Consider the following 25,406-nt stretch of genomic DNA (forward strand, 5'->3'; position numbering starts at 1 on the left):
TGCGATAACACAGACGTGTGACGATTGAGAGTTCCGGGTAGGACATTCCAGGATAACAACGGTAGAGGTTTCAATGAAAAACCTGAATTTGTAAGCTGCTATCCCAGTAACGCGGCGCCACAGAAGTGCGATACAAGGTTTCTTTTGTTCGTCTAACAGACGAAAAATGAGCCGTCAATGATTAATGCACAACTTACGGTTCAATTTATAGCAATGTACAACTGTAAAACTGGGACACCTTATTCCTAAGAATTAGATTTCGACGTGGGGCCTTCCGACTTACGTCATTGTTTACTCAAGCAACAGATAAGAAAGTGTTTGGTTAATTGCATTATACTGTAGGACCTGTACCGTATGTAGGCTACTAACTATGGTTGTCACATAGGAATACATTCTCTCCGTCTCTCAGTAATAGACATACTGTAGCCTACAACGTGAAAAATTGTCCCAAATTCTGCAAACTAACATTCAGAAAATGCACTACGATGCAAGTTAACAATATATATGCGTCAAAGTCAGAATAAAAGTCATATTATGCAATATTAAACGTCCAAATATGCGCTATTAAATCCAAAATCTTCCAAATATGCATTATGCATGAATTTTCTCCGAAAAATGCCAAAACATGCAAACATGCACAGAAAAAGAATGGTTATTTGGAATTGTTAAGCCGTAAAACGAATATTTGCAAAGTTTGAGAAGTGTAGCTAGCTTATTTAAAAACATGCATTTGCATGGAAATCCGGGCTCTAATTATAACCAATGATAATCAGTGCCTGACAGAAGTCAAAAGAAGAATTGCTATGGCAAAACAAGTGTTTCAAAGCTGGAAAAAATCTAGTTAAATAAGCACATAGGAATTGAAACCAGGAAGAAGTTTGTTAAAACCTTTGTTTGGAGTATGCTAACTTATGGTTGCGAGACCTGGACTTTGGAAAAACAAGCACAATCAGTACTAGAAGCTGCAGAAAAGTGGTTCTGGAGAAGACTGACAGGGACGAGTTGGACAGAAAAAAAGACTAATATTCAAGTCTTGAATGACAATGAGAAATGGACCTTAATTTATTCAATAGAGCAGAGGAAAGCTAAATTTCTTGGACATGTCCTACGGCATGACACCTTTCTCCAGAATGCCTTCAAAGGAAAGGTCCTAGGGAAGAAGACCACGTCTCTCATACCTTAGGAACATATTCACTCAGCTGGGTTTTGCTTCCTATGTCACGATGAAGAGGACTGCTGAAGACTGTGGGATGTGGCTGCAGCGACAAGGCGTAGCCTTTAGATAATGGATGGGTGGATTTTAAATTTAGACTTTTAATTCAAAACCGCCTTTACATTTTAGAAAAATGGTATTAAATAGAGTAATTTAAATTCAAAATTTATCCACGTCATGATAGAACACGTCTTTTGGAACATGCAGGGGTAGCTTTCCGCACTTTCACTCACTTTGGTGTGTCTACAGTGCACTTCATATTTGCAAAGTTTGAGTGAAATTGTAATTCTATGTAATCAGCGTTTTAAGGAATGCCACAATATTTTGTAGCAGGCGGTGTGTGGAGAAGCAGAATCCGAGAACACTGACGATGCCGACAGTTGGCGAAAAAGCGTGGCTGATATAATCAATCCGTACGCACCGAATAACATTGTCAATGCTGATGAAACTGCATTGTGTTTTTAATGCCAAGCCCAAGTAAACTTATGTTTATAAAGGAAAGAAGTGCCAGCCAGGAAATTATACAAGGGTGGAGGTCATTGTACTGTGTTGCAAGTTTGCTAAGCCACGATGTTTTATCGGAGTTGGGTACTTTCTGTGCAAGTAAAAGGCATCTAAAAAATGCAAGCAGTACAGTAATCCAAAAAATAAAGCATTTGCACAGGGGAACCAGGATAATTTGTTCTAGTCTTTGAATCGTGTGGTTTATTTCCTTGCGTGATATTGTGTTTGCCATTGATTTATCGAAATGCATTATTGTAATAATGTAAATGCTCCTTGTTGGAAACATTTCAGAAATAGATTTTCCATGGCATTTGAAAGGCTTAGATTATGAATCAAGGTGATTGCATGCATTAATGGGTCTTGGAATACTTTATGACATGGAATTATGAGAGAAGTGCCATGGCGGGAAATCGTACAAGGATAGAAGCACTGTACTGTGTTGTATTGCAGATGGAAGCGAGAGACTTTCTCCCCTCGTCATAGGAAAGTTAAATAAGCCATAATGTTTTAAGGGCATCGGGTACTTTCCGTGCAAGTACAGGGCATCTAAAATGCATACCGTTCAGTAATCCAATGAATAAAGCAATTGCACAGGGGAGCCAGCATAGATTTCTTGTCTTTTTCATGCTTTTTTTCTTTTGTTGCATGAGGTTACATTTGTCAGTGAGTTATCAAAGTGCATTATTTGAATACTGTAAATACACCATGTTGGATACATTTTGGATTTTTTTTAATTGTATTTTTTTCCCTCCTGGTTTAATTTGTGAATCAAGGTGATTGCATATAGTGACGGGTCTTAGAATATTTTGTAACTTGGCAAGGGTTGGCATTTCTGAATTATGACTTGGCGATTAATTCGAAATCACGTAATTCGAAGTCTGATTTTTGCGTCCCAACGACTTCGAATTAACAAGGTTTTACTGTATATAATAGGTTCAAAACTAGTTCCAGTATTTAATAAATAACATCAGTCTAATTGGTTTTGAATAGGTGGACCTTCCTATACCCCTTTTGATAGTAAGGTGTAGTAGTGGGCAGGATAGCATAGAATACAGTGCGGTAGAGCACATGATAAAGCGAACTTAGCATAATTTCTAAAGCTGATGCAGATGGAGATTCCAGAAGCCTGGCGTCGTTGGGTGGGTCCGTTATAAGATGCATGTGACAATTTCTGTAGGCCACATTACTTCTAACAGAAACATTTCAGATGCCTTGCACAGACAAATCTACATTTTCACTGCCCTATAAATCTGACTTAACCCTTGACACCTTGTCCGTGTTTGCTTTCTTAGCAGAGGGAATCTTGAACTATGGACTGGCAATGTGTTGTGTTTAGCAATAATTTTGACAAAGCAAAACAAGAACTTATCATGGACAAATTACAAATAAACTTCAAAGCACATCCCAACATTGAGTTGCAAGAACATTTTAAATGTGACAATAAGGAATCCACCTTAAGTAATAAGATTATAACAAGTTAACCAGTGTTTTTTCAAACACACTTTTGAGCAGCAGCATGAAAGAGACTTAAAGACTTTTTATCTTTTTAATGGAAGCTGAACAAATGTTTTAATAGTATTTTAGTTAAGGATAATTTTTTAATTACACATTTTACACATTTTCAACATTCCTCCTCCCCCCACCACTACCATCACCACCATCCTTCCCCAGTTGAAGAGGTGGATTCCAAAACATACTCAATTTTCTGTTATTTTGCATTTGTTATTGTTTAGAAGGCATAGATGTATTAGTTGAGAGAAGAATATTTGCCAAGCGGTTCTTAGTTACATAGATAATTAGGTGGAAAGATGGAGATTTTTTCCAGACTGTTCTAAGGCAGTTGATATAATATAACATTCTTATGGCCTGTTTACACGCGGACAGTAATTTAGTGGTAACTAAATTTTTAACTTAATTTTAAGTGACTTGCAGCGTGTGAACTGTGACTTTAGTGGTAAGTGGTAAGTAAACGATTAAGTAACAATTTAGTCAAGTGGAATAGAATCCAGTCTATTTTTCCTTTCAAGTAGACTTCTCACCAGCTGCGCGCGCACCCATCGGAGTAGTGGGGGAGCACTGTACTTGCAACTTACCACGTGCGAACGGGCGCAATTTAGTCAAGTTCATAAGTTGTGGGTAAAACTACGGAGCTGATCATCGTTGTGAGTTCCTGCTTTCTTTTGATCGTTCATTCTAATTGCCTACAACAATGGCTAGATGGACAGAAGCTTTTAAGTCACTGCAGAATTGAAACAATACTATTTATTGTGATAGGTTTTTGATGTGTATTCACTGAAATTTAAAAGCAATAAACCTTTGATAATAGTCGTTTTGCTAAACAATTGCTTATATATAATATTGTAACCAATATGTGTTTGTATTTTTCCTTACCTGTATGAAATCTTTCAGAGCAGTATATATATAGCTTCATATACTTCCGGAATCACTAAAGATATACTGGCTTTGGAAACTGAAGAAATGATGAAGGCTTCGGACATTATTTCCCGTCGCGAGCATGTACAGCACGATATGCAGTTTCAGCTTTGCTGATAATGCTCTACGCATGATGGTATCTGTCTTTTGTATCATTGGTTCAACTTTATGCAGTAACTCATTAAATGTTACTTGTGACATTCGCAAGGATAACATATATTCCTGTCGATCCTCCTCGGCTAATTCTTTAAGGTGAATTGTACTTGCCCCGAGATTATTCTTTCTGGTAATCCATTTTCGCTCCCATTCTCTTTTTCTCCTAACTTTGGTCACCTCATCCTCAACTTCCTCTAAAATGTTATCTAACACGTTGTTGATGGCCGACCATCTTATCTCTAATCTAGTTGACGACACAGGAACGACTGAATCACGTGGCTTGAGTGACAAACTGCCATGTACCACTGTACTAAACGCTGTCTTACGTTTAAACAAGCCTACGTGAGTTAAGTAGTAACTTACCACTTACTCCTGCACTAAACACTGTCCACGTGTAAACCAGCCATTAGTCACAGCCTGCTATAATCCACATGAGCAGTAGAATAAGTGCCCACCTCTTTTGTTTACACATAGCTCGGTAATAGTAATATTTTACCGCAGCATTTCTTGTGGAACTGTGGGACAATGTGTGATTTTTATTTAGAGGGCCGATTGCAGAAACGATGACTAGTTTTAAGCCTTAGACAACGTCTACCTAAACGTCTAAATTGAGCACGGTCTTTCATTGCATAAACAATGTTCAGCTGGTGTTTAACTAAACAACGTTTCAAGTTTCAATATTGGTTTGAAAATGGAGATATAAGTATCTTTCATGCAACTCTTTGCTTGTCGCAACCAATGAAATTCGTCGGTGCACGTGCTGAATGCCAGTTAGCTGTTTGTCATCCTACACGTTACTCAAATGTGGCTAAACATGAGCATGACTTGCTCGCAGATAAGAATATCGCTTTTGGTGGAAATTAAATCTCATAATATTATCGTCACTAAAGCGACACACCACTGTACGAGGAAGTGCAGCTTTGATTATAGAGTGTAATCTAGTCGTAAATAGTTTTGACAAAGGGAAGATGAAACAATAGTAATGTGTAACCGAATGTGTTGTACAGGCCATATAGATGTAGCTTGCATTCTGGAGACAGTATGTTCGAAACGTATCATCGGCAGTCCTGAAGATTTTTTCCGTAGTTTCCCTATTTTTACACCAGGCAAATACTAGGGTTTTTATTATGGCCATGGCTCTTCTTCCCCCAGTCCTCCTCTTTAAACAATAATCACTACCTTCCCCACCACTTGACTTTTCCTATCTCATAGTTGCCAAAACTTATCTGAATTAGCGCGACGATTATATATATAAAAACCACATACAGCTTACTTTTTAGTTTTCACTATTATATGTGCTTACTTCGCAGTAAATATAAGTGAATCACTCCCATTTGATGTATGTGACAGCCCTCTGATGACTGGGACAAGTAATTCTGACTGTATCTAGTCAAAGTGTCCTATAATTACATGAAAATTACCCCATGTACAATAAAATATATTGGTTGCCAATAATTGTATTCCAATTTACAGTTACCGGTCTGTCCCTTTGTCAGTCACAAGAACAACTCTCTTGAAAAGCAAAATCTTATTTTAAACTCTATCTCCCCGTACATTTCAAATGAATTGCTGCGATTTTGCAGCAGGCGACCCGCAGAGGCCGTCGGACTAACCTCTCTTCCCAGAATCATCTCGACAAGATAATACAAATTATAGGTTTCATGGTATATAACTTCTGATTGTGATTCACTCCTCTCATTTAAGGTTAAACAGTGTTCTTGGCAGTGTTTAAACATTGCCGGTTGAACATCGGTTTTAGACAGTGTCTAAGTGATTAATAACGTCTCTGCAATGCGGCAGTGATACTTAGGCATTGTTTAACTGTAGATATTGTCTAAACACCATTTCTGCAATCGGCCCAGAGTGTTTAGTTAATGCACAGGAAAATGAGAAGAGTAGGAAGAGAAAACTGAATCCAGAAAATTGGGACAAAAACAAACGCATGTATGCTCGGAATAGTAGTAGTGCCCATGGTGTTCCTAGCAAAGACTGCAATCGTCGCAATAATGAAGCAATCCATGGCAGGGGATTTGAATTTTTAAAAAACTTTGTTGATTTTCACAGTAAGGTGTATGTTTTTAAGACCAAACCTGAGCAAGACAATTTTCTTGTCAAATACGAGTATATGAGAGTTACAGAACCTAAAACTCACAAGCCAAGAAACAAGACTAATCCAAGGCCAAGATTAGTAATGGAATACTTCATTAGGAAGAAAACTGGACATATTATATGTACGGAAAAACCTTTGCTTCTATATCCAAAATAACGAGGAGGAGGTTGAATGGTACAGGAAAGTATTTCTCAGCAACTGGTGAAAATAAACTTGAGAGGAGAGGGGACTCTCGAATTGGACCTAGGGATGTGGAGATTTCATAATCAATATCTGATTTCCTGAAGCCACTGAAGTGCAGGGAAAGACACTATAGTTGGGGGGAAAAGTGTAAGTGTTTACACGGATCCTTTTCTTTCTGCTAAGAAATGTAGGCAACTTTGGAAGACTAAAAGAAATGAAATCAAGAAATCCAGAAGCCCAGGTGAAAAAATTGAATGGATGACAAGATATATTTTAAACAAGCATAGATCAAAGAAATTTTACGAGATAATGAAGTCTGAGGAAGAGGATATTGTGAAGGTTGCCTTTGATATGCAGCAGAACCAGCCCCTTCCAATGATCAGGATATCTGAAACATTCTTTGCACGACAGATTTGGTTGTATAATCTTACCTTCGTTATTCATGAGAAAGAACAGTGCACTAATAACACTTTCGTCTACAATTGGACTGAAGATCAATCCGGACGTGGATTGAATGAAGTGATGTCTGCACTGTACAGCTTCCTACAAATCCTTGAAGAGAAAATTGTTAAAGAGAATGCCCCAGCTCTTCCTCATACCCTGAGACTCTCTTCAGATTCAGCAAGCAGCCAGAACAAAAAATGCAACAATGTTGAGTTTTCTTCTGAACTATATTATATATATGTTTTCAGTATAGTAGAGCACTACTTCCTAATCGGGGGCACAGCTTTATACCTCCTGATCGAGTGTTTGGGAGAGTTGAGGAGGAGTACAGGTCTCAGCAACAGATACTTTATTCAGATGACTACCATTCAATCCTGGCTAAACTTGGTACTGTAAAAGTTCTTGGTATACTGGAGGCTTCAACATTTCAAAAAGTCCTCCAATAAGGTTTTGAAATTTGAATTACCATTTTTGATGAGGGAGCAAAAGGTGTTTATTTACAAAAAGGGGTACAGCAGCATACAGGCCAAAAACACATACGCAGGAGACCCAAGTACATACAGTGTTCTGAAAAAGACAGCAGGCTCTTTCTGGAGATCCTGCTCAGAAATCAAAGAGAAGAACAAGATAAGCGAGTTAAAGAAGGATGTGGAGAAACTATGAACATTTTTGCAGCACAATCCAAAGGACAAGGTCTTTTATGAAAAAGTTCTGGGCCACTGCACATCACTAGCTAAGGACAATGATGATGTTCACTGGGATTGAAGAAGAACCTTTTCTCTAATGTAACCCTGATGTCACCCCATCGATGGTACCTTTACCTTGTCGTGGTGTTGGTGGGGCTTGTGTGGTCAAAAGATCCTGAGAGCTATGCCGACGGTAGCTTAATTACTGGTAAGGCCTCGCATGCTGGACAGGTCAAAGGTGATGATCCAGACTAAAAGGGATACCACCGGGCGAGTTGGCCGTGCGGTCAGGGCTGCGCAGCTGTGAGCTTGCATGTGGGAGATAGTGGGTTCGAAACCCACTGTCGGTGGCCGTGAAGATGGTTTTCCGTGATTTCCCATTTTCGCACCAGGCAAATGCTGGGGCTGTACCTTAATTAAGGCTACGGCCGCTTCCTTCCCATTCCTAGGCCTTTCCTATCCTATAATCGCCATAAGACCTATCTGTGTCGGTGTGACGTAAGGCTGGTCCTCCAGTTTTGGGGTTGGGCATAGGGTTGACACCTCTATTCCATTTAAAAAAAAAAGCATGTTGAGAAGCCACAAAGAATAACAATAAAGCGGACTGATGAAATTGAAAAAGACCTAGGCGAGGAAATGTTTATGGATTGGTATTAACGACTTGGAACGTGAGAAGCCTGCTCCAGCCAGGAAAAAGCAGAAAACTAGAAGAGGAACTAAGAAAGTATAATGTTGAAATTGCTGCTCTACATGAAATTAGATGGCGGGAAATTGATCAATAGTGGAAATAGCGAGAACATCTGTGGAACAGGCTTTATGATGTCTAAACAACTGAAGCATACCTTAATGTTTTCATAAATGAAAGCACTGCATTTGAGCACAAGAGAATTCATATAGAAACTTGAGAGGCACCAGATGGGAACACCAAGAATCAGATCGACCATATACTGGTTGATAAGACATGCGTCAAATGTGCAGGATGTGCATACTTATAGATGCGGATATAGATTCAGACCACTATTTGGTGAAAGCTAAATTGAAACAAAAGCTTGCGGTAAGTCAGAGGTAACGCAGAAAGGAGGAAAGGATTTAACCAAGAAGAAGTTCATGCTAATGCACGGAAGAAGGAATATAAAGACAAGTCGAAGAAGGTTTGAAAAACCATAAAAATGCAGTAATAGTGGATGAATCATAGCGGGGTATTAAAGAAACCATCACGAATGCAGCCCAGGAGGTACTAGGAGAAAGAAAGAAACAGCCAAAGAAGGATTGGTATGATGAGGAAGTTAAGCTAGCCTTGGAGAAAAGAAATAAAGCAAGGATGATATACAGGGTGGCTCACTTAAACGTTTCACCGCAGATATATGTGGAACAACAAGAGATATTGAAAAATGACTTTCACGGGCATGAAGGCAGGGAAGGGGCTAATTAACGTAAATACTGTGAGCCAGTCTAAAACGTAGGAAAATAGTATTTTCCACATCAACTTACGTTTTTTTTAAATGGACACCGTGTATTTTTTCATGTGCAATCGTTAACATGAAAAATCACATAAGTAATGGTGTTTGTTTCATCGCAATAGGTCAATTACATCCCGAGATATTGCAACGTGAAGTTGACGCTTGAGATAAACGAAACGCGCAGCAGTTGCACATCCCGAGAGTTCAGCACGAACCTCTCGGTCCTCATACTCACGATATGATTGCCGTACTACGATGTGACAAGCGCTGTACTTAATGTTATTTGCACTGCTATCAAGAGGGATGAAAATAAGAGAATTTCGTTACAGTAACTTTGCTGTACGATTTATGTACATTCTGAAGTAGTACAGTACAGAGTACTGCAATGTACTGTGTGGGTAAATAAAACACGCAAGAGAGAAACCGTTATTTACATATCCTTTTGCTGTGGCAGGAAACCCTTCTTTTATTTTCATCCCTCTTGATAGCAGTGCAAATAGCATTAAGTACAGTGCCTGTCGCATCGTAGTATGGCAATTATATCGTGAGTAAGAGGACCGTGAGGTTCGCGTTTGACTCTCGGAATGTGCAACTGCTGCGCGTTTCGTTTATCTCAAGCGCCAACTTCACGTTGCAATATCTCAGGATGTAATTGACCTATTGCGATGAAACAAACGCCATTATTTATGTGATTTTTCATATTAACGATTGCTTACGAAATAATATAGGGTGTCCATTTAAAAATACATAAGTTGATGTTAAAAATACTATTTTCCTACGTTTTAGAATGGCTCATAGTATTTACGTTAATTAGCCCCTTCCCTGCCTTCATGCCCGTGAAAGTCATTTTTCAATATCTCTTGTTGTTCCAGATATATCTGCGGTGAAACGTTTAAGTGGGCCACCCTGTATATGCAAAAGGCAACAAGAGCTACTCACCAAACATATGTATAATGTAGAAGTGAAGCTAAGAATCTTTGTAGAAAAAGGAAAAGAGAAATGGTAAAGATTTGATAAAAGAGATGCAACAAGATTATGAGGATAAGAGAAGTAGAAATTATTTTAGAAACGTAAAGCAGAGGAAAAATGGATTTCAACCAATAATAAGCTGCATACAAAATAAGGAAGGGCAACTACTTGGAAATACTCAGGAAATATTAGATAGATGGGCAGAATATTTTGAGGAGGTTTTGAATCCAGTTAAAATACAAAATGAAGAATATGAATTAGAATAGTCAAATAGTGAATCCAGTGATGATGAATCTGAGGAATGCAATAGTGAACCACCCACTTTGGAAGAAGTAAAAGGTGTCCTCTTATCGATGAAGAATAATAAGTCACCAGGAGAAGGTGGAATAACAGCCGAGTTGTTAATGTGGTGAAACGGTGATACAAACTATGTATAAGTTGATATTAGAAATCTGGCGAACAAAGATATTACCAGAAGTATTATTATTTAGCGTATGGCAACACATTGGAATATACAACAATATATAAATAAAATTATGTTAAAATAAATTGTGAAACTTATCTTATTCTGTGTCTGTCTGCTGCCAGGATTGCTGTTCGTTCTGCTACATCCTCCTCTGTACAGGATCTCCCTTGGTTAACGGCTCAGTCATCTGGGATTCTTGGGAAGTGAGCTCATATCTACGAGGGATGTCGGCTGGAGTCCATCAGTCGCCAGACCCATGCTTTATTTAACGAACCATCTCGTCGATCTCGTGTGCATGCATGAAAAATACATTCAAGGATAATATTAACAACATCTTCCTGTTAGTTGCAAAGCCTTCTTGTACTATTATTTTGTTTTATACTCTCAAATATAACATCAGTTTGTATGCTATATACAGATTACCAATATGGCTGTCGTGGCTTATGATCGTCTAATTCAGTGGTAATTTATCTCAAATGCTTGTGTTTTTTTAACTGTGCTTCCTAATGAAACCTTTGCTTTTCTTCTATAAAATTCCAACGTGAATCCTATTGTATTTTATCTTCTTCTTCTTCGTATTTCATCTTCAATTTCTTAAATATTACACGCACGGAAATATATCCTCATAATGACTTCGGTTTTTACCGACAAATTTGATAAACTTCAAAATATGTTGTTTCTTCTACAGAATTAATCTTCCGATCTTCACGCCTGCCTTTTTAAAAATCAGTTTTCTCTTTTATTCTCTCTGTTGATTCTATTAATTTCAGATGGTACGTTTTATCTCGGTCACGGCTACTATGATTGCAATTGCTTGTATCATTTGACTTGTATTTTTCTGCTGTTTAACATACAAACTTTTAAATGTTATTTACGGCAAATTATGACTTTTAAATTCCGTATTTTGGTAATCAGGACAATGGAATGGCACAGTACTTAACCACTCATAAATTTTCCAAAATGCACTAAGTTCATTTTGGAAAATCCCAGCATTAAAATCCAGTACTTTTCTGAGAATAGACGTTTGTATTATAAAATTAATGATCATTCTACCTTTAAGAGGCAATTAAGAAAGTTGATGGATGGTACAAACTTTAAGAATAATACCTAAAATATATTTAAAAAATTGCTTCTCCTAAAAAATACTATTTTTTGACTTAGTGTGTTTTGGAATCCACCTCTTCAATTAGACAAAGTTATAAGTTTTTCATGAGAAGAGATCAAGGCTGTTATGAGAACAATATATTGTGTACACTTTCATCTTTTTTTAGCTAAGCATAAGTGAATGTAGCTGATGTGTGCGAAGCAGATGGAACATGTACTATGAATGATTCCATGAAGTTGCCAAAGGCAAATAAAGGTGGCGATTAGGTGGTCAAATAATTCTTTGATTCTTAGATTGTCATATTGATACGGACATGAAGTGGATAGTTTGTAATACAGCACATTATTTGTATTAGACACCTGTTGTGAATTCCACTACCGTCAAGAATGTGAGCTTCGCTGAGTGAGTTGGCCACGGGGTTAGGGACATGCGTATGGGAGCTTGCATTTGAGAGATAGTGGGTTCGAACCCACACTGTCAGCAGCCCTGAAGATGGTTTTCCTTGGTTTCCCATTTTCACACCAGACAAATGCTGGGGCTGTAACTTAAGGCAACGTCTGCTTCCTTCCCACTCTCGGCCCTTTCCTATCCCATTGTCGCCATAAGACTTACCTGTGTCGGTGTGGCGTAAAACATGTAAAAAAAAAAAAAAAAAGTGAGCTTTGTTAATCAAACATATTTGTACCTATACTGTTTTTCTTTGGCTTTGTGTATTTTAATTGCCCCTTTTGTATATGTACAATCCATTCCATTTTGTTCTCATATTGTTTTTATTTTATAAAATTCTTTTTAACTTACGAATTTATGTCCTTTCTATTAGAACACAACTTTGGATAACAAGACTTCTGTTGGTCAGGTTATGGCTGGAGGTTACTGGACTGGTCCACCTGGGGAAGGTGGAGCAGTAGCTCCTATTCCAGGTGCTGGACCAGCACCATTTATTCGTCAGCATCGCCAAGACTGGAGGAGAACAGGTCGTACTCATGATCGAGCTCGACCTAACGAAAAATCTGATGAAGAAGAAGATACTACCACCGTAATAGGTAAATATTTGTCCAGTATGATAAAAGTATAGATAGTCCACCAACTCAGTACAGTTAAATATATTTACAATTTAAAATTGCAAAATGTTTTGGCTTATTTAAGACATTTTTAGCTGCATTGAAATAATACAATTGGATTGCAATATCTGAATAGTATGTAATGTGGAGAATCTTACGTTCTTATATTATAAAAGTTAATGATAAAATTACCAGAAATAAAAATCACCTATCTCATGATATTTATAGAAAGCCTGCTCAGACAATTAATATACAGTGCAAGTCCATTATAGCGAGAATTCATAACTGCGAAAAATTTACTTGCTACAGTGGATTGTCGTTATATCCAATTTTTCTTAACCTCTCAGCGTGAGACGACTTTCACTACCTGGCTACCCTGTGCTGTGGGAGAAGTAGTGCACCAAGCATGCCATAAGTTCAGGCTTTTAATTAATCGGGCATGTCTGATAAAACGTTCAATGGATTTTACCAAAATTTTCAATTTGTTATTAATGCTTAAACACACAAACAGTGTAAGTTACTGGAATTACCCGAGGCCAGTGAAGTGGGGAAATATTGAAATGCTTTCGAATCGAACAAGGGATATGGCTGAACCAGATATGAGTAACTAGTACCTGTTTATTTGAGAAATATGATCTCAGTATAGGTTTCTGTACTAAGCTCATTAAGATATACAATGCAAAAACTTCACATTTCCTCCACAGTAACTGGTACCCGTTCATTTACCTTCGATCGGAACAGATATAACATACCGCATGTGATGTTGAGCATAAATATCTTCCTGATCTACTACCATATTGACAAACTTGACAGTAAAAAAACAACTGAAATATTTTCGCAGGGTATAAGCAGTTCTTTGCACCATTCTGAGGCCCATAATCTGAAGTAAACGGTTCACTTTGCCCTCTGTAATTATTCATATCTTCCCACACAAACTCGCTATCAATAACATTAGGGACGCTATATTCCCGCATATCAAAAGCAGCATCAATGTCATGATCAATACTTTCACTCTCAGATTCTATATCCTAGTCCTCATTTAATGAGACCAAAATTCCCACATCATCATTCGGTAAAATGTTAATTTTCAATTTTGCGATCGCAAGAAAAGGTTTAGCTGCCGTTATGTCAACAACAGGACTTGTTACTTTTTCAGATGTAATATATAGTACTAAATCAATAAAAACTCGATAGATATGCACATGAAATGAAAGATCGATGCTTCGTCTATAGATATATTTTGCTTCATTTGTAATAGTTCAAAAAACTATTCGCTAGATAGAAGCACAAAGCAGAATCTGCTATGCGCGTACAATGCACGTCACTCCACAACAGAGAACATTGGAGAGTTAGCGTGCAGTGTACGGCACTCCACATTGAGTGGTTAAAAGTCGGGGAAAAAACCACACACATTAAAATCGGTAACTAACGGCAAGCCGTTTGTTTGAAACTTGCGTTTTTGCAGATTTCCATACTAAGCTTACTCGTAAGTTATTTTTACAATTCCAAGACTGAATGCCTATGTTCATTTTCATTCTGAAAAATTGTAGTAGTATCACTCCAGTGGCTTCTGTGGCAAACTTTACAGTTTCCTTGTTCTAACTTAACCTTATATGTATCTTGAAAACAAGTTTCAAGCACCAGTAGAGTAATGATAACCTTTTCGCTATAAATTGCTCGGGAATAGCCTCTCTAAAATTTAACCAATCACGAGAAAGTTCAGTGAAACGATGTAGTGCGTTCCTTATTAAGACGATTTCTCGCTCAGCACATCTTAAATTCTAAGTCCTGATTCATGTCGTATTAAATCCATTTTAAAATACCTCATTAATGGCATCGCGAATTTTCATTATTACCGCACAGTACGATCACATTTTTTGTCGTCCCTTGTGCAAGAAACTCGATTTTCAACGTAGATTAGAGCCCCTGCCACAGCAGACAAGTTGGGGAAAGTTATGCAAAAACGGAAAATTGCCTTGAATTCTGGAACTTTTGAGAGTAAATTATAGCTTCGGGAAGCAAGCCATTAGCCTCAGGAAAGTTCAGTTTTGTTCTCTGGTTTTCATTGATATTGCTGAATAGTCTATTTATGCTTGTACTTGTCATTCCATTTAGAAATTAAAAATTTATTTTGTATTGAGTGACACAATGAAGGGTAGCAAATATTTGTTGCGTGATAGACTGTGTAAGGATTAGGAATGTAATCGTGTGAAGTTGACTAGCGCGGTGCATATTTATCTTGTTGTAGTACCTTTATAGATGCTGAAAAAGTCGTGAAATCTCTTACTAATGAAGACAAAATCCAGGAAGTGGACAGGCATCAACATCTTTCAATGGTGGCGCGTATGTGTTAACTCGTACCTTTGAGTTTCAGTTTGAGTCGTTCCAAGTGTTGTCCCATTGAAGATGACGATCAAAGTCATTTCTCTTGCTCATGGCCGAGTTTAACCTCCAAATAATTCATGGTCGAAGAGTGTGACAAGAAAACCATGTTTAACCCACTGGTCCAAAATATAAGGCTTCAGATGACAATTTAAAGAGTGTGATCTGCAGTAATGCACAGATACTTTTGCGGGACCCCACTACAAAGGTTTTTATATTTGTTGTGGGGTGTTTTGCACACCTTTTAATACACTGTTTTTAATTTAATAAGCTCCACTGGAAAAGGTTTTCATATTTGTTCTCTTGTCTTTTTCATACCTTTTAATACTGTCATCACATCTTTAGAAAGGGTAGTTTTCACTGTACCCATGCATACGCCTTTTGAGAAAAAACATTAAGTGTTTAAACATTCGTGTTGGATAGTTTTTATTCGTATCTTCAATAGTACACTTTCTTGCTTAACGCATTTTCTTTCCTTGTTCCCTGTACAAATGCCTAACAAGGTTTTACTGAATAAACTAACCTCCAAAATCAGTCGTCCCCTCCGCGCCTTATTTTGAGGTGTCATATTCTTGTTTAATTTCATTAGGAAGTTTTAAAATTAAGCGATTGTTTACTTCAGCCTTTTTCTATCAAGTTAATTACTGCTATTGACCATGTTATTTATGCATTTATTATGAAAACATGTTCTATTTCATTTTGAATTGTGCTCATAGAATACCAGTCGACGAGTATTACTAATCGACTCCACTATTGCCTTAGAGGTCGAATGTCTACAAGAAAGCTCGCTAGTGCACATAGCGAAAAATTTATACTAACAATGATCGATCACATTCATTGTAATCGCTGGAGTGCATAAATATTGATAATTACGCACGCTTAATTGCTCGTATTAACGGATGCATCAATGGTAGGGTTCTCACTGTAACCGAAGGATAATACACACTTTAACCCTGGAACCGGCAGTCGTCACAATCGCGACTCATTTCCTTGTTACTCAACCAGCAGAGTCACTATCGAGATGCATTATGCCAGCGCTGACTAATTTTGAGATAGCACCTTGACACTCAACATCTTTATGACATATCTTGCATCATGTTGAAGAGGAAACTCTACTCTATACATACAGTACAATTCTGAAGTAATTTAGTGTGATAGAGTGTGTGGTATACACGTGGAAAAACAAGAACGCTTTGCAGACGGTCTTTCTGTTGTGCTTGCTGTGGTTGACCCATGTTCATTAGCTTTCTTGGTGCAAAATGAGTGAATTGTCAGGAAGTAGTGAAATCGTAATTGTTTGTTTGATCTGGATGGCAAAGGTGATATTGATATATTTTTATAAGGAATTAACAATGATTTTAACAATAGTTCGTCAGGTAGTGTCAAGTTATATGAGCCTGATATTGACGATGATGTGGCACATAATGAACCAGCCACTGATGATGATAATGATAATGACTGTAACGCAGTTGACCAAACAGATCCGAAGTGGAGAAGAGTTTATCCTCCAGAGCCAGACATAAAAGTGGAAGAGAAGTGCAAGGTTCGAAACGCAGTTATACGAAATTGCCCTCCGAGAAACAGTCCTCCTCTAACATATTTCTATTTGTTTTTCTCCAATGTGCTATCTGGAATCTTTTAGTGACTGAAACTAATAAATACACACAGAAAACTATTCAAAATAAAATGAATTCTGGAAATATGCATCCATATTCTCATCTGCAAAGATGGGTTGACGTTACAGTATCAGAAATGAAAATATTCATTTCTCTAGTTGTAAATATGGGTCTGAACCCTAAGAATAACATTGAAAAATACTGGTCCACTTCAAAATTGCAAATATTTCCATATTTTTCTAAAGTCATGTCACTAAAATGTTTTGAAATGATGAACTCTGTTACACGTTAGCTCACAACAATATATTCCCCCAGGACATGATGGATGGTATAAAGTAAGAACGTTCCTGGTCTCAATAAGTACTAAATTCAAGAAGTATTTTATTCCCCATCAAAATTTGTCTATTGATGAATCCATGATACAAATGAAGAATAGATTTGTTCATAAAATGTATATGCCGAATAAGAGACATGCTCAGTTCAGAATTTAAAAATTTGAAGCAGTAGACAGCAAGTATAATTATATAATCCACACGGAACTGTACAATGGAAAATGATTCTTGGCAGATTTGACTGATCCACTTACAGAAAAAGTTGTGCATTTGTTGACTGTCTCAAATCTTTTGAAAAGGGGGTATCATATTTTCACTGACAACTTTTACACAAAAATGCCTTTAGCTAAAAGACCTTTTGCGAATGACACGTTTCTTACTGGCACAGTCAATAAAAATTCTAAAGATCTATCAAAGTCAGTTCTAAATTCAAAACTCGCCCCTCAAATCTCAGTATACTTCAGAAAAAAATTAATTTTGGTAGGATACAAAGAGGAACGTACAAGAAATCCAGGTTATCTGATAACAACCGGCTGTCACGCGGAGGACAAAATCATTCGAAGCAAAAGTGGAAAGGAAAATATAAAACCACTTCTGATCCATAAGTATAACCTAAACTTGGGGGGAGTAGACTGCAAGGATAAGTCAGTGTATCATGTAACATGTGACAGAGCAACAAGGAGGTACTGGGAAAATATATTCTATAACCTGTTGGATATGGTAATTTTTGATGCCTACATACTCTATAACTTGAACATCGACAAACCCCTTGAACATGAGAAATTTATGGTTAATATTGTCAAAGGTCTTGTAGATGAAGAAACTCTTCAAAACATTCCATCTGGACCTTCAGGAGAAATGGGACATCAGCTGGTACGCCTCCCAGGAAAGAAACTGCGGTTGTGCCCTGTCTTAAAAGGTATGGTCAAATGTTCCACCTTCACAATACTAAAATTTTTTAAAAATTTAATTATTTGTGGGTTACTGTAGTCACGTCCTAGTTCATGAACCATGGGCAACGGCTGAGTGGCCTAGTAAGTGGTCCTGAGAGTCGGGATACCAGTTGCTATGGAATGGGAGTGGGCATCTCGGACATATTCTGAGTCGTGGCCCTGCTTGTGCTCAGGCGGCTAGGACTACACAATTCACCGGTGGTCCATAACCCGTTAGAGGAGAGATCCTCACTTGGACTATGTGCAAGTAGGGCAGCATCCTGCTTCATGAATTTACCAAGCTCAGAACACTTTAAGTAAGCCTCGGACCTATGGGAGTAATGGAGTCCCACTCCCATTTGACAGGCGAGGGACTCCTTGGAAACAACTTGGTGAACGAAATGGAATTCGATGGGGAGCTATCAATATTAATGGGGCTTATGGAAGAAAGAAGGTAGAACTTGCTGAGTCAGCAAAGAGGATGCATCTGGATGTGCTAGGAGTAAGTGATATTCGGGTAAGGGGAGATAAGGAGGAAGAGATAGGAGATTATAAAGTGTACTTGACGGGTGTTAGAAAGGGAAGGGCAGAGTCTGGGGTAGGGCTCTTTATCAGGAATACCATTGCACGCAACATAGTTTCTGTTAGGCACGTAAGTGAGCGAATGATGTGGGTAGATTTGTCAGTGGGAGGAATTAGGACAAGAATTGTGTCCGTGTATTCACCATGTGAGGGTGCAGATGAGGATGAAGTTGACAAGTTTTATGAAGCATTGAGTGACATCGTGGTCAGGGTCAACAGCAAGGATAGAATAGTGCTAATGGGCGATTTCAATGCGAGAGTTGGGAATAGAACTGAAGGATACGAAAGGGTGATTGGTAAATGTGGGGAAGATATGAAAGCTAATGGGAATGGGAAGCGTTTGCTGGACTTCTGTGCTAGTATGGGTTTAGCTGTTACGAATACATTCTTCAAGCATAAGGCCATTCACCGCTACACATGGGAGGCTAGGGGTACCAGATCCATAATAGACTATATCTTAACAGACTTTGAATTCAGGAAATCTTTTAGGAATGTACGAGTTATTCGGGGATTTTTCGATGATACAGACCATTATCTGATCTGTAGTGAACTAAGTATCTCTAGGCCTAGGGTAGAGAAAGTGAAATCTGTCTGCAAACGAATAAGGGTAGAAAATCTCCAGGACGAGGAAATTAGACAGAAGTACATGGATATGATTAGTGAGAAGTTTCGAACAGTAGACAGTAAGCAGGTTCAGGATATAGAAAGTGAATGGGTGGCATACAGGGATGCTGTAGTAGAAACAGCAAGGGTTTGCCTAGGAACAACTGTGTGTAAAGATGGGAAAAGGCGAACATCTTGGTGGAATGATGAAGTGAGAGCAGCCTGTAAACGTAAAAAGAAGGCTTATCAGAAATGGCTCCAAACAAGGACCGAGGCAGACAGGGATTTGTACGTAGATGAAAGAAACGGAGCGAAACAAATAGTTGTTGAATCCAAAAAGAAGTCATGCGAAAATTTTGGTAATAACCTGGAAAGGCTAGGTCAAGCAGCAGGGAAACCTTTCTGGACAGTAATAAAGAATCTTAGGAAGGGAGGGAAAAAAGAAATGAACAGTGTTTGAGTAATTCAGGTGAACTCATAACAGATCCCAGGGAATCACTGGAGAGGTGGAGGGAATATTTTGAACATCTTCTCAATGTAAAAGGAAATCATCATGGTGGTGTTGCAAACAGTCAAGCTCATGGGGAGGGGGAAATGATGTTGGTGAAATTATGCTTGAGGAAGTGGAAAGGATAGTAAATAAACTCCATTGTCATAAGGCAGCAGGAACAGATGAAATTAGACCTGAAATGGTGAAGTATAGTGGGAAGGCAGGGATGAAATGGCTTCATAGAGTAGTCAAATTAGCGTGGAGTGTTGGTAAGGTACCTTCAGATTGGACAAAAGCAGTAATTGCACCTATCTATAAGCAAGGGAACAGGAAGGATTGCAACAACTATCGAGGTATCTCATTGATTAGTATACCAGGCAAAGTATTCACAGGCATCTTGGAAGGGAGGGTGCGATCAGTCGTTGAGAGGAAGTTGGTTGAAAACCAGTGTGGTTTCAGACCACAGAGAGGCTGTCAGGATCAGATTTTCAGTATGCGCCAGGTAATTGAAAAATGCTACGAGAGGAATAGGCAGTTGTGTTTGTTTCGTAGATCTAGAGAAAGCATACGACAGGGTACCGAGGGAAAAGATGTTCGCTATACTGGGGGACTATGGAATTAAAGGTAGATTATTAAAATCAATCAAAGGCATTTATGTTGACAATTGGGCTTCAGTGAGAATTGATGGTAGAATGAGTTCTTGGTTCAGGGTACTTCCAGGAGTTAGACAAGGCTGTAATCTTTCACCTTTGCTGTTTGTAGTTTACATGGATCATATGCTGAAAGGTATAACATGGCAGGGAGGGATTCAGTTAGGTGGAAATGTAGTAAGCAGCCTGGCCTATGCTGACGACTTGGTCTTAATGGCAGACTGTGCCGAAAGCCTGCAGTCTAACATCTTGGAACTTGAAAATAGGTGCAATGAGTATGGTATGAAAATTAGCCTCTCGAAGACTAAATTGATGTCAGTAGGTAAGAAATCCAACATAATTGAATGTCAGATTGGTGATACAAAGCTAGAACAGGTCGATAATTTCAAGTATTTAGGTTGTGTGTTTTCCCGGGATGGTAATATAGTAAGTGAGATTGAATCAAGGTGTAGTAAAGCTAATGCAGTGAGCTCGCAGTTGCGATCAGCAGTATTCTGTAAGAAGGAAGTCAGCTCCCAGACGAAACTATCTTTACATCGGTCTGTTTTCAGACCAACTTTGCCTTATGGGAGCGAAAGCTGGGTGGACTCAGGATATCTTATTCATAAGTTAGAAGTAACAGACATGAAAGTAGCAAGAATGATTGCTGGTACAAACAGGTGGGAACAATGGCAGGAGGGAACTCGGAATGAGGAGATAAAGGCTAATTTAGGAATGAACTTGATGGATAAAGCTGTACGCATAAACCGGCTTCGGTGGTGGGGTCATGTGAGGCGAATGGAGGAGGATAGGTTACCTAGGAGAATAATGGACTCTGTTATGGAGGGTAAGAGAAGTGGAGGGAGACCAAGGCGACGATGGTTAGACTCTGTTTCTAACGATTTAAAGATAAGAGGTATAGAACTAAATGAGGCCACAACACTAGTTGCAAATTGAGGATTGTGACGACGTTTAGTAAATTCTCAGAGGCTTGCAGACTGAACGCTGAAAGGCATAACAGTCTATAATGATAATGTATGTATGTATGTAATAACATTTAAAATGAATTAAATAATTAAATTTAAAAATTAGTATTGTAAAGGTGGAACATTTGACCATACCTTTTAAGTACACATACGACAATATGGGCTTTGTAATGAAATTCATTTTATGCAATGTGCCCTGTGTGTTCGACTGCAGGAAAAAGTCACACACCTACTTCTGGTGCCCGGGATGTAATTATGGTGTCCATCAACAGTGCTACCATAAATTAGAACATTTTTGGAGGCCTATGAAAGTAGGAAGGAAGAGAAGCCACCCCGAAGGTAGTGAGGATGAATCTAAGTAGACTCACGTGTTGGTGCGATGTGCTTTAGTTATTCCAGTTCTATTTTACTTTACAATTCTTCAAGGTAGTGAAACCTTTCTACACGTTTTTAATCAGCATAAAATTGTGCAAATTTTGTATATAGTAAAATCGTCATATAAATTTACTTTTTACTTACACGTTGCCCAGAACTTTCATATTATTTTGGAATACTTAGGGTGCATACTTCACTCACACTGGTTCAGGATACTAAATTGGTAAGTTTAATTTCCTACTATAGTATTCTTCATCCTTTTCTGAATAAAATGACTTATTATACATAAAAATTAATTGAAAAACAAGATTCTTATGAATTTTTTAAAAGTTGCTTGCAAAACTGCTTGCCAGTTCCAGGGTTAATGAAGGAATTTTCAGGGGCAGAAAAAGGCTGTCAATACAATGGAGTTCTCACTATATGCCGTATTCGCTATAGCGGACTTCTACTGTATTTAAACAGGATCCTTTTCATCCAAATTCACATACGAAGACCTCATTCTAAAGCTTGATACACAGAGCTTTAAACATCCTGCTCTCATAGTGCATTGGCACTGCCAGTGGCTCCAAGTAGCCTACGCATTGGCCTCCACGGAATGCACCAGACATGCGTCCTGGTGGGTGTGCTATTTACCAACTGATGAGCCCAACTTAGTACACTGGGGCGAAACACTGACAACCAGGAATGAATTAGCTAGAAAATTTATAATGTCCAATAACGGACCATTTATATTGGTATTATCCCTTTGAATGTTGAGACAGCTCGCAAGTGTACATAGTGGCATAGTGATTTTGTGGCAAATGTTTCAGTTTCCTTATTCAAACAGCGACACTTAGCCTAACTTAATTAACCGTACTATGTGTATCGTGAAAACATATTCCAAGCACCAGTAGAGAAATAACATTTTCGCTATAAATTTACATGGGAATAGCCTATTCAAAATTTAACCAGACGCGAGAAAATATAAACTAACCTCATAAATTCATGATGCACTCTGCCGTAGCTTGAGGTGTATCGCATTTTTACTTAATTTCAGCGTCCAGTCATTTACTTAGCCTTTATTTCTGATGAGTTAACAACTGCTAACGACCACGTTATTTACATATTTGTTACGAAAACATGTTCTCCTCTTTCATTTCTAATTTTCTTTACGTAGCAGCAGTTGACTGGTATTACTAATCGACTCCGGTCAACACCGACATCGCCTTCCAATGTCAATGAGAGACCTCGCAAGTGTGCATAGTGAGAAAACTATACCGAACATAGCATTTTGTGGCAAACGCTTCAGTTTTCTTATTCAAACAGCATCACCTAATATAACGTAACCACGAATATAGGCCTACCATGAAAATATATATCAAGCACCAGTAGAGAAATGATAACTGTCTCACTATTGATTTACATGACAATAGCCTTTCTAAAATTTAATCAGGCGCGAGAAAATATAAAATTAACCTCTGAAATCAGTGATGCCTTCTGAGGTGTATTCCATTCTTATTTAATTGCAGTATTTAGCATTACAATTAAGTGATCGTTTTGTTACTGCAATCGGACACGTTATTTACACATTTATTACGAAAACATTTTCCCCTCTTTCATTTCCAGTTTTCTTTACGGAAACAGCAGTCAACGTGTATTACTAATAGACTCCAATATCACCTTCGAATATCGACAGGAGAGCTCACTAGTGGATATAGCAAGGAAACGGTACCAAAGATGATCGATCACATGCAATATAATTGTTGGGTGTATAAATGTTGGTAATGGAAAAAATCATGCACGCTTAATTACTCGTAATAATGGATGTGTACTCGTAATAATGGATGTGTCAGTGATATACAAATTTTAAAGGGATAGGCTAAAACTGTCATTATAACGGGGTTTTTGTTATATGCCGTACTCGTTAGAGCAGACTTATACTGTATTCTTTGTCATGGCGACTGAAATGCCCCTACTCAATCCGAGGTAATCAGTCTCCCAGGCAGCAATCACACTACGAGAGTGGTCCCTGACCTTGGCCTTATACATCCTACCCTCTCTGGCTGACCTAACCTCTAGCTGTCTCGTGAGAATTCTGGAGCATATGTATCACAGCTGGGTACTGGAACTTGCCCACGCTGTTATATAATTAGAGGTTCGTCCTGCATGTTTATATTGAGGTCTTTATCTCTTAATCTATGTATGACTAGCTGATGTACCCTTGCTTCGCTACGAAATTCTACGTTGTATACAGAATTGTAGGTTAGGTAGAGTACACGTTGTGAGCAAGACTGTATTAAATTGCATAGCTCTTAACGTTACCCAGAAACGCGACGGAGAAATCATCAAACGTCTTTTCTAATATGAAGGCTGCGTTAGGGAATTTTCATTGTAATGGTAGGCCCGCTTGCCTACCATCATTCACAATTAGGTTGGGGAATTGCATTATAATGGCAGACACTCGCTCTCCACCTGCCTTTTTACATCCTCAGAAAGACTGTCTTAGTGGTTTTCCCAACTGAAATGAACATCAGTAGGAATGGCACGAGTAAAAGCAATGATTTCACATGAAATACTTTATCATATGGAAAACCACACATTTTCTCACTTTTAACGAACAGTACTACTCTGCCGATCTAACAGTCCAAAGTTCCAGACCTGGAATGACCAGGCCGCAGACAGCCATGATCCGTGAACACTTTTAGGCTTTTGGGGGGGTTCGAATAGTGGAGAGTCCCAGGGCAAAAACAATGGCCGTTTACTAATCAGTTTCCTAGGAGTACCCTATGATTCCGAAAATCTCAATTCACTACACTGGCGGCGGAAAAATCTGACTTGGAGGCAATTTTTTCCCCCAAGCCAGAGGAGAAACCCCTCTTCACTGCTAATTTTAGAATAAAATTAATGTAGAATTGAATAAAAGTGAAGAGGAAGAAGCTCTTTTTAAGAAACAGCTCTTTTCAGGGTTGAATTTTGAGTTATTAAGTGAATTGTGGTGCTATAATTTGGAACATGCCTAATTCTAGACCTGGTCACACTACTAGTAAGCAGGTCTCTGCCTTATGAATGCACACTGCTCATTCAAAACAGCGTGTCAGAGTAGGGATCGAATAGCTGGAATACTATGATGAACCAGTGAGTTACGTACCAGCAGTACGGTATTAGAAAATGTATGAACCAGAGGAATGACATGATAAAGAAGAAAGTTTTCTAACTCCCCAGCTATTTCCCGCCAATATTCAGTCAGGCTGTTATACTCGGTACGTATCAGTAATCCCATCTATCAGAGTTGAGCGGCAGCATAAGAGACAAAGAACATCACCACAAACAATGGTCAGTGTAATGTTATTGTTGATCAATGTTATGTACTTTCAATATTGTAGGCCTTCACATTTAGTTTTCTTCCGACTCTGAAATATCACTCTTATCATAGTCGGTGCGGTAACATTTAATAAACCATAAATATTCGGAAATTGTATTCTATAACTTTTGTTACGTAGACTTTTTGATAGGGCCAATAACATAGGTACTCAAAAAAATTTTAGGTGCCTTCCCCTAAACTGCAATTTCATACAGGGCCAATAAAATTGTTTATAACTTTGACTGTAGTTTCTTATTCCCCAACTCTATACACTGACTTTCATTACATTCTGTTAACCCATTTTCTCGTGGCTCGGCGTTGATATGGACTTGGCAACAAAAATACAAAT

General features: G+C 38.3%; 1 protein-coding gene across 3 annotated transcripts in view; it reads left to right on the forward strand.

The window, feature by feature from the left end:
- The window catches only part of LOC136857726 (arginine/serine-rich protein PNISR), a 248,435-nt gene that overhangs the window by 88,983 nt on the left and 134,046 nt on the right, over positions 1-25,406 (forward strand). For 2 of the 3 annotated variants that reach the window (XM_067136603.2, XM_067136602.2), the window contains exon 5: positions 12,550-12,772. In XM_067136603.2, the coding sequence (XP_066992704.2) occupies positions 12,550-12,772 (223 nt within the window). The remainder of the gene's footprint in view (positions 1-12,549; positions 12,773-25,406) is intronic. The other variant, XM_067136605.2, reaches the window with a different exon arrangement.

This window comes from Anabrus simplex, chromosome 1 (assembly GCF_040414725.1).
Source record: "Anabrus simplex isolate iqAnaSimp1 chromosome 1, ASM4041472v1, whole genome shotgun sequence".
In the NCBI taxonomy this organism is placed as follows: Eukaryota; Metazoa; Arthropoda; class Insecta; order Orthoptera; family Tettigoniidae; genus Anabrus; species Anabrus simplex.